The 10,951-nt window shown below is 42.4% G+C and overlaps 1 protein-coding gene across 1 annotated transcript in view; it reads left to right on the plus strand.

The window, feature by feature from the left end:
* The window catches only part of SEPTIN6 (septin 6), a 35,684-nt gene that overhangs the window by 10,568 nt on the left and 14,165 nt on the right, over window positions 1-10,951 (plus strand). The window contains exons 3-5 of the mRNA XM_081964246.1: window positions 2,071-2,185; window positions 10,160-10,355; window positions 10,581-10,767. Coding sequence (XP_081820372.1) covers window positions 2,071-2,185; window positions 10,160-10,355; window positions 10,581-10,767 — 498 coding nt within the window. The remainder of the gene's footprint in view (window positions 1-2,070; window positions 2,186-10,159; window positions 10,356-10,580; window positions 10,768-10,951) is intronic.

Here is a 10,951-nt window from a genome sequence, read left to right on the forward strand (position 1 = left end):
CAAAAACCAACGTGTTAGTGAGATTCCAGGCTTGGGGACATTTGAGATACAGGATTCCCCCTACTTAGAAGTTACTAAGAGGTGAAGCATTCACTGAAAAAAAAATAATGCTTTTAGTGCATCGCTTAAAACGAATCCTTTTGCTTTCTCAAGCTCCAAGGGGTGATTTTTTTTTTAAATCTGTGAATCTGTGCATGGACAAAAACCCAGTTGAATTGGTGGTGCTCTGAAGATTGAAAATGCAGAGAGGTGCTAATTACCGCAGCAGGGACCTTTGTAATTGGACTGCTATAATTGGATATATTTTCCAGTAAATGAACCTTACAGCAAGCGTCTGGCTAGCAGGGAAAACCATACCAGGTTTCTTTCCCCCCCCTCTTGCCCCCTACCAGTTACTTCCACAGTTCTGTTTGTAGTTGCTGCTGTTTTTCCCCCTGCAGAATTGAATGATGAACTTTGGCAGAGAGAAAAGGAAAGAATTAGGGTTGGTAAGCGGGAAATCCAATACTATAAAGCAGGGTTTCTCAACCTTGCCGACTGGAAGATGGGTGGGCTTCCATTCCCAGAATTCTCCAGTCAGCTATCGGGGGGATTCTGGGAGTTGAAGTCCACACCCATTTAAAAAACCTGACAAGCAACGCCGATTCATTCTGAATTTCCCGTGCATCACTTTAAACGTTGCAACAACCTGAGCACTTAAGTTGTGATTTCCTTTCGTAAGGCAGCAGAAATCGAGGGGCTGATAAAATTTTCCCATGGCAAGATGCGCACGCGCCCCTTTCCTTGATGCACGAGGCAATGTTTTGTTCCTAGTAGCTGCACTACATTTGTGATTTATGAATGCAAAAGAGCAAAGCAAAGGAATGAAACGATTATCCTTGCTACAAATGCCTTAGCTGGTTCACATTTCTGATAAGGTCTTTTCATGGAACTGAAAAATGTCAGGTTGCTCTTTTAGCCTGGCACGATCCTAACTCCCAACTTTGACCCATAAGATGGCAAACTGGGCATGGCTAGTCTAGTGAAGAGAAGGACTAGGGGAGACATGAGAGCAGTGTTCCAATATTTGAGGGGCTGCCACAGAGAGGAGGGGATCAAGCTATTTTCCAAGGCACCCAAAGGCCAGACAAAGGACAATGGATGTAAACTGATCAAGGAGAGATTCAGTCTGGAAATAAGGAGGAACTTTCTGACGGTGAGAGCAATCAACCTATGGAACAGAAGTTGCCTTCAGAAGTTGTAGGAGCTTCATCACTGGAGGCTTTCAAAAAGAGATTGGACTGCCATCTGTCAGAAATGGTGTAGGTAGGGTCTCCTGCTTGGGTTGGGGGGGGGGGTTGGACTAGATGACCTACAAAGTCCCTTCCAACTCTGTTAATCTACAAACTCCTTTTGCATCCTGCAGTCCAGTTTAATGGGCTGAGACACGACGGTTGGACGCCTTTTTCTAAGGATAGAAATTGTTGAAAGCTGTTGTTTTATGGTCTAAAAAAACCTTCAAGATGGCCAAATGATGGGCACGATGCAAGCATGGCTTTTGATGTGCAAAAAAAGGCATCGCGCATAAAAACCAGGCACAGCTTTGTGATTGCATCGTTTATGACCATGCCCGATGGACACTCCTGCTATGCTCAAGATTTGTGTCTCCATAAGAATTCCTGTTCTTGGGAATCTTCTCTCCTCCAGCTCCTAGGAAGAAGTTAGGTTTTGGAGCCTACTGACGTTGGCCCAATGAGCATGGCAAGAAAGTTACCAGAAGTTGCTCTGGGCCAGTTAGTTTTTAAATTGCCATCACTCTTGTAGTTTGTTTCTCAACTCCTGCCCTGAAGGCAACTTTCCCACAGCTTCCCTCCTCTGTTCTTCTGCCAGAGCATAAAATAATTTCGAGGAGGAACACGTTCAGCTTGTATGTGTAATTCAAGAAGGGCAAAAGAGACCAACGATATGTACTTGGAAGGAGTTGACATCTACCCCAATCCCCCAAATTCAGAACGTATCTAGAAGTCTATCCCAAAAGTTGAGCCTTTGAGACTTCATATTAACATGCATCCTTTTTGTGACTGTCCTTAGGGTGAAGGTTGCCGGACCGTTCCTCTTTCTGGCCACGTCGGATTCGATAGCTTGCCTGACCAGCTGGTTAACAAATCAGTTAACCATGGTTTCTGTTTCAACATCCTCTGTGTGGGTGAGTAATACTTTCGGTTTGTTTTCTTCTCTCTTCTGCTCAGTCTTCTCAAGCCCGCCATTTCTAGTTTGGGGAAATTCCGTGTTAAAAGATGAATTCCTCTGCTGCTCCCTGTAGATAAACAAGGCTGAGACAATACTCCTTTGATCTACCTTGGCCATGGTTTTGGCCTCTGATCCTGTTCTACAAGACGGTTAAAATTCACTGCATGGAGTGGACAGAAGAAGAAGGAACATAGAGTTGGTTAAAGAGAGAAGAAACGTACAAAGAGACAGAGATGGAATGTGTCTAGCTCTGATGGGAACTTCTATTATTCTTTTGTGGCTTTTTAGTTATTCAGGGGCGCGGTGGCTCAGTGGCTAAGATGCTGAGCTTGTTTATCAGAAAGGTTGGCGGTTCGAACCCCTAGCCGCCTCGTGACAGAGTGAGCTCCCATGGCTTGTCCCAGCTTCTGCCAACCTAGCAGTTCGAAAGCACTTAAAAATGCAAGTAGAAAAATAGGAACCACCTTTGGTGGGAAAGAAACAGCATTCCATGTGCCTTCAGCATTTAGTCATGCCGGCCACATGACCCCGGAGACGTCTACGGACAGCACTGGCTCTTCGGCTTTGAAACAGAGATGAACACCGCCCCCTAGAGTCGGGAACGACTAGCACATATGTGCAAGAGGAACCTTGACCTTGACCTAGTTATTCAGTTCCTAAGTTGTGTCCGACTCTTCATAACCCCCATGGGCCATAGCACACCCTGTTCTCCAAGGTCTCCCAGACTTTGGCCCAATTCATATTCATTGTGTCGATGTCTATGACTCTAGCAGGGTTCATGTTAAGTGAAGAGCAAAAGAATTGTGGGGTGATAGGTTCTCTCTGAGCTTGGTTGCTTTCTCACAGACGTTTCATGGCCCAACTAGTTAACATCATCAGTGCTAGAAAGGAATAAGGGTTTCCTCTCTGTTTATATTCTTGTAGCTTACCCTCTCACTGTTGGTAGAAATGATCTTGGTGGTTCCTTGATTAGGCTGTTATTTACTGCTTGACTGAGTTGGTAGTTCCTTGATTTGAGCAAGGTGAACAATTAAATAAGTTACGCCGTGGGTGTGGTGCCTCTTTAATTGGGGTGAAGAAGACAATAAACTAACCTTCCCATTAAATACATTGTGAGTTCTGCTGGGTTCCTTCCGTAATGTCGATGTAAATTGTCTTCCTATTGATTGAGTTGTTCGCATGGACATTGTATTCCTTTCCATGTTCGGCAGTGTATTGTCAATCTTGTGTAGGATATTTTGGAAGAGTACAAACGGCGTTGGCGAGTGACTTTCAGTTATGACCTCTGGTTCCTTAGCGTGGAATTTTGCTGTAGATTGAGAGTTATGCCCCTGCAGGAAATTTAATTTAAAAAAAAAAAAGAAACTGTCCGTGTGGATAGTGCTATATTAAGAACAAAGAGAACTCGTCACAGCTCTCAAAACATTAACTTGGGCCTTATGAATCATCTATTTATAAGAATATCCACCCAAACCTCCGCACTTTTAATATTCGTGCTTTACATTTATTATTTGGGCATTCCAACCACTTGGTATTTATGGTAGTTATAATGAAATAACAGGCCTGAAATGCAGGGTAGAGCTACCTATTGCAGGTGAGAGATTAAGGATGAGGACAGATGAGCTGAGAAGCAGAGAAGATGAGAGACAACGCAATAAGTGTTGGAAACAGCACAGAAAGAACCCAGTTTTCAATTTCCATTTTGCCATGGAGCTGATAAATGGAAAAGAAGAGCAGGCAGAGCTGGGGACAGAGGTAAGCACGTCAACAGCTTAGAATCGTTACATTCCCATAAATGATCCAAGCCCAATCCATCTCGAATTCCACTGACCGGTACCAATTTACTGTTGAACCTTAGTTGCCAATAAAGGAGAATATTTGTAGCACAGGGTTAAAAAAAAGAGGCTCTCTGAGCTTGGTTGTTTTCTTGCAGAGGTTTCATGACCCATCTAGGTAACATCATCAGTGCTCGAAGAATGGGGGAGGAGGAGAGGAGGAGGAGGAGGATGACTGTGTGATCTTTGATGCTCTCTGAGTTTGCTTGTTTTCTTGCAGACGTTTCATGACCCATCTAGGTAACATCATCAGTGCTAGAAGAAAGTAGGGTGTGTTTGGGGAGGAGGAGGAGGAGGACCACAACAACTATGGGGTCCTGGGTGCTCTCTGAGCTTGCTTGGTTTCTTGCAGACATTTCAATTCAATTCAAAGCCTTTATTGTCACTATACATCATGTACACAACCAAATTGGTTTAGCTGCTACTGGTGCAGTCCGTGAACAAAAATACAAGATCACCTAAATCATACAAAGAATAATCCTTGTACAAATAGTTAGGAGAAACCACTAGTCATACGTTTCCATATACGGTTTCCTTACCCAAACTTGTGATAGCAGCACTGATGATGTTACCTAGTTGGGTAATGAAACGTCTGCAAGAAAACAAGCTCAGAATTTTAGTTGACTAGGTTTTTTTTTGTTTTTGAATAAATCTTGTGTGCTGCAGTCTAACAGAGAGTCCCGACTCTTTGTGCCTGACAGTAAGATAGTTTCCACACCAGTAACTTACAAAATCTTCACAGCCACATTGTGTTGACATGGCCTAGTAACGTCTGTCTACATGCATTGAAATTCTGACACAAGAATGACTGGATGATGCTTGAAGACGCTGGAGGTCACCGGTGGGGGGTGGGATGGGGGAGGACTTAGGACCCTGCCCACGTTCCTTTTCTCCTACTGAGGAAAAATCCTTTTAAATTATTTGGGTGGAAGATGAAATATAAAGAAGGAATGAAATAAATCTCCTCAGGAAAGGAAAAAAATAAATAATCCGTGAATGAACAAATGGATATAAATTTATAGAAATCAAGTAAAGAAATATGCCGTATATATTTAACTGAGAGGGTTTTTAATGTGTGTTTTTTAATGTTTTAATATTTTTAGAACTGGGAGCCTCTGAGTATCACGGAGCAACAGGGGTGGCAATAGAAACGGAATGAATTAATGAATAGAAATGGAATGAGTGAATAAACAAATAAATAAAGGAGATAAGTAATTGATTTTAGTGAGATTTATCCCAGGGGCAACTTCATAGAATCTCTCTCTCTCTTTCTCTCTTTCTCTTTCTCCCTTTCTTTCTCTCTCTTTCCTTCTCTCTCTCTCTATCTCTCCCCACTCTCCTTCTCTCTCCCTCTCTTTATCTCTTTCTCCTTCTCCCTCTCTCTCCATCTCCCTCTTTCTTTTCCTCTCTCTCTCCTTCTCTGTCTCTCCCTCTCTTTCCCTTTCTTTCTTTCTCTCTCTCTCTTTCTTTCTCTCTCTCTCTTCCTTCTCTTTCTCTCCCTCTTTTTCCCTCTCCTTCTCTCTCTCTTCCCCTCTCTTTCTATTTCTCTCTCTCTCACCTTCTTTGTCTCTCCCTCTCTTTCTCCCCCTCTTCCCTCTCTCCCTCCCTCCCTTTCTCTCTCTCTCTCTCTTTCAGCTTCTCTCTCATTTCTTCCCCAGAAAAAAAACCCCAGATTTTTTGTAAAGAACTTTGCCTAACTGCTTTTTTTTATTTCAAAGAAAAGGAAACGATGACATCAGTTCTTGGCTGTTCTTTTGCAATCCATTTTGTCTGCTCTGGGTGTTTGGGTGGAGTTCTTAATATTCCAGAGACAGGAATTCTTGTCTCTCGTGTATTTATTATACATAAAAAATTCTTAGTTCTATATGTTTAAAAAAAATCTTATTTCTTATCTCCCGTATTTCTACGGCCTCCCTTAAACCATCAAAAGCAACTTTTTAAATTTGATTCTGGCCAAACATGTCTCAGCTTTGTCCAGCTGTGAAGGATGGCGCTTTCAACCTGGGTGACCTCTCTGGAAGGAAGATTGGCTGGGCTCCATCCCAGGATGGGGTTACACCGAAGTGGAGATCTGGCTGCCTCCCCTGTTTTGGTTCCAGGAAACTTTTCAATTTGGAAGTGATGATTAGGACTATTTCCTCAGGCAACTTAATGTTTTCTGCATCCTCTCCAATGCCTAATTTCTGGATTGGGTTGCAGGAAATCCGTAGCTCATTAAAGAGCCATTCCCTCTTCCTGGCCATAAACCCAGATATGACATGTCTTGATGAGAGAAAGTTGAAATTTAAAAAAAAACATATGACAGCATGCTGAACCTGTTTCCGAATTCCACCCAACTCTTCCTCTGGTTCAGTCCATGAATTGTATGCCCTTTTTTTTTTTTACTGCAGATCCTCTTAGCATCACAGCTCAAAGTATTTATGTCATATTTTCTAGAGCCTTAAAAAAATGACACACATCCTAAATCATTTTTCTTTTTAAAAGAAGGATCATTTCAGGTGTCCCTTAAATGATATCACCGTAGCACAGTGGCATAGCTTTGGGGAGAAAGAAGAAAATAAAGAATAAAAAATCAAGATGTATAGTCTATATTTTTCCCCCTCCATTTCCCCCCCTCCTATTGTGGAGATAGAAAGCTAAAACTGGAAGAAAAAATTTCCCCCTTTAAGAGAGAGAGAAAAAAAAACCCAACCCCTCAGAATATTCTGTGGGAAAGTAACTCTGGATCGGCTGATTTCCGTAAAAAGCAACAAAGAAGTTCTAATTTGGGATCCGCGGTGGCGCCTTGTGTAAAATGCACGACTTTGTAAAGGAGTTGGTGCAGATTTGAACATCGTCAAAACCTCTGGCATTTTGGTTCTTTTGATGCAAGGAGATTTTGCAGGAAAAAAAAATTCCCCTTGGAAAGGAAGCAAAAAACCTGTTCATTTTATAAACGGATTGTCTTGACTTGTCCAATAGAGTCATCTGTTTAGCATCTGAGATGGAAATTTTTGCCAACCCGTTGCTAGCAGAAAGATAGTCCGTTTCAAAGGATAAATCGGTAACGGAAGAAACAACTGGATGGCTTAGTGGAATCAAACCTTCTTGGTAGCCATGGGGTAAGGACAGGATTGGACTGAGAAACTGTTGACATTTCTCGGGCAAAATATGACCCAAGTAGGTAATACCATCAGTCCTAGAGGGGAGTGGGATGATGGAGGAGGAGGAGGAGGAGGAGGAAGAGGAAGAGGAGGAGGAGGAAAAATCCTTGGTACTCTCTGAGCTTGTTAGTTTTCTTGCAGATGTTTCATGATCCAACTAGGTAACACCATCAATCCTAGAGGGAGTGGTATGGAGGAGGTGGAGGAGGAGTTACCAACTAGGTAACACCATAAGTCCTAGAGGAGAGAGGGAGGGAGGAGGAGGGGTCCTTGGTGCTCTCTGAGCTTTGTGGTTTTCTTGCAGACGTTTCATGACCCAACTAGGTAACACCATCAATCCTAGAGGGGGTCAGATGGAGGAGGAGGAGTTACCAACTAAGTAACACCATAAGTCCTAGAGGAGAGCGGGATGGAGGATGGAGGAGGAGGAAGGAGGAGGGGTCCATGGTGTCTCTGAGCTTTGTGGTTTTCTTGAAGACATTTCATGACCCAATTAGGTAACATCATCAGTGCTAGGAGAGGGGGAGGGGGAGGGGGAGGAAGAGGAGGAGTCCTTAGTGCTCTCGAAGCTTGACAATTTTCTTGCAGACTTTCCACGGTAACGTCATCAGTTCCAGAACCTCACTTCCTTCTAGCACTGAAGATGTTCCTTAGTGTGGTAATGAGTTTCAGTTCAGAACTGAAGATGCTTCTTGAATGATGAGAAGCCAAACGTTTTCAGAGAAAGAAAGAAAAAACCCCAAGAAAGTCCAGTTGCCTTTTGGAAAAAGAACAACCACGTTCTGGATAATTGAGAATCTCCACCGACACTTTTCCTGAGCTCTTATTTCCTCATGCCTGCACAAAGATTATTTTCAGCCCTTCTGTGTAAACCTGTGCCTGTCTCGTGGCTCCCTTCCACCCCTCGCCGTGGCTTCTTGAATGTGGGTTCTGCCTCTTCCTCTGCGTTGCAGGGAGGGTGGGGGGAAATGATGTAAAAAAAAGAGGAAATTCTTCTGAAAAGCTGCGGATTATCCAGATGGAGGATTATTATATATATATATTTATTATATACCTGCATTCTGCCTGTGTTGCCTTGGCATTTTTGCTTTTATCAATTAAATGCCACTTTACAGCTCCACAGCCAGCTAAAAATCATTTTTAGAACCCGCTGGATGGACGGATGGCTTTTAACTGCTGAATCGCTTCATATCAGCAATCATTTTGTGTAACGTTTCATCTAACCGGGTTTGCAAAAGGCTTCCAGCTCACACCGGGGCTGAGAGGGCTGAGAGAGCTGAAGGATGTCTTAAAACCCAATCTGGGAAAAACAAACAAACCGCATTTTCTTTTGCTAAATTCAAACTCATTGACTGCATCCCTGAGGCCAGATACAAATAAGATATTGAATAAAAGAAGCATTGCATCCTTCTCTCTCGATTATTTTTAGATTCCTTACACTCGCTGTTTTTCTCTTCTGCACATATACCTAAAACAGCAAGTGTAAGGAATCTAAAAATAATGAACAACATAGTTAATTTTAAAAAAATCCAAATAAATTCCTTAAATGCTTCCATCGCAATCTTAGAACTCCTTTTCTAAAACCCATACATCCTCGTTTCCTTTTCTGCCCTTTTCTCTCTTTTCTCTCTGATTTGAGATCTGTATGTGCGTTTGTGTCTCGGTGCTTGGAAATGCCATTCCTATTTTGAATAGCTTAGGTCTCCTACCTTCCCCCATGTCTTGAGGGCAAATGTTGCCGTGTTCGGCGATGCAGGAAATGGATGTCAGTGAATTATTATCTTTCAAAAAAAGAGTAGGGGGTGGAAAACCCCACAAGGTGCTACTACACTTTATTTTGTTTGGGTTTGAGGGAGCCTCATAACTACACAAACGGGTTTGATTCTAAAATTAGGAAGAAGGTACATTTTTATTTTTGAAACAGTGCATTAAAAAAAAAATTAACCTCATCCTGCACTCCGTTTGTTGTTTTGGATATTATTAAGATACCGATAGAAGAAAATATTTCCAGCTCAGGGTTGAACTGTTGCTCCTTAATCAGTGGACTCTAGAAGTTGTAGATGCTGAAACACTGGAGATTTTTTTAAAAAGGAATTGGATAACCATTCGTCTGAAATGGTCTAGCGTTTCCTGCTTGAGCAGAGGATCCGACTAGAAGACCTCCAGGGTCCCTTCCAACTCTTTTATTCTGTTATTCTCTGAGCTTGGTTGTTTTCTGGCAGACTTTTCATTACCAAAATAGGTAACATCATCAGTGCTAAGAAGACCACATCGTTTCAAATATTTATTGTTTATTGGAGTGGAAACCTCTCAGAATTTCCTTCTTTAAAACATTAAATATTCTCCTGCTTGCGTAAACTGTACTGTGCCAGCAAATGCTGCTCTCATCACATATTTAGCCTATGTAAATATTGGAAAGGGAATAAAAATCACATCTGCTCTTTGGGTCTGTTAAAATATTCATGACTGGGAGAGACATGGGAGCAAGGTCAGCCAATGAATAGGCATGGCAATTAAGTCAGCTAATAGGAGCTTAAACAGATCTGAGTCTGTGCAAAGAGTTGAAACAGAAACTTAAGCAGTTTGCTGCTCTGAGAAGTAAACAAGCAGTCTGTTTACTTCTCTGCAAACAAGCACTCTGTTTACTTCTCTCTGCTTGTCTGCAAAAATGAAACTAACCACTTGTGTTTGCCGGTAACTCTCCTGCCTTGTGTTTACTTGGAAGAACCTCCTGTTGGTATTGTACATTTATTCATCTATTCTTATGTAGATAAAGAAGTTAATGAATCCAGATGAATCTGTTATCTGTGTGTGCTTTCTGGATTTGAATTTATGCAATAAACTCTGACAGGGTCACTCTGCGTTTGCTTTTATTTCTTAAACGCCATCGTACGTTTTGGAGTCCTTTTAAAATAAAACGTCTGTGCGTGTGTTTTTTTCCCTCCACCAAAGGAGAAACAGGTCTTGGGAAGTCGACGTTGATGGATACGCTCTTCAACACCAAGTTCGAAGGAGACCCAGCTTCTCATTCCCAGCCAGGCGTTCAGCTGAAATCCAGTTCCTACGACTTGCAGGAAAGCAACGTACATCTGAAGCTGACCATTGTTAGCACAGTGGGCTTCGGCGACCAGATTAACAAAGAGGACAGGTAAATAGGTCTCGTCCTTGGTGAAATAGAACAGGAAAGTGAGTGGACATGGGTGACATTTCCTCATCTCCAGTCTTGAATTCTGGGACTGGTAGAACTCACCCAACCATCTGGAGAACATCAGGCAAAAGAAGTTGCTCAAAATAAGCTTTTCTTTTATGTAGGAAGCACCGGAAAAGAATTAACACATGTTCTGTCTCCCCATTTATTTATTCTTTCACGAAGCTATAAACCCATTGTGGAGTTCATCGACACCCAATTTGAATCCTACCTTCAAGAGGAGTTGAAAATTAAACGGGTGCTGCATAATTACCATGATTCCAGGGTCCACGCTTGCTTGTACTTCATCGCTCCCACGGGACATTCTTTGAAGTCCTTGGACTTGGTCACCATGAAGAAACTGGACAGTAAGGTAGGATGTGCAAGGTGCAGCCGATGAGAAGGTCTTCTTGTCCATGACCTTGGTCCATGTGATCCCCCCAAGGTCCACTTCTGTGTTGCCTTCTATACTTTGATAAGTGGGATATATAATTCATTTGGAGATTGTGTTGCTTGGGTGCAGTTGGTAATCTTCATTCAGTCCTGCTTCAATAGAA

This window comes from Natrix helvetica (assembly GCF_964273705.1).
Source record: "Natrix helvetica genome assembly, chromosome: 11".
Taxonomy (NCBI): domain Eukaryota; kingdom Metazoa; phylum Chordata; class Lepidosauria; order Squamata; family Natricidae; genus Natrix; species Natrix helvetica.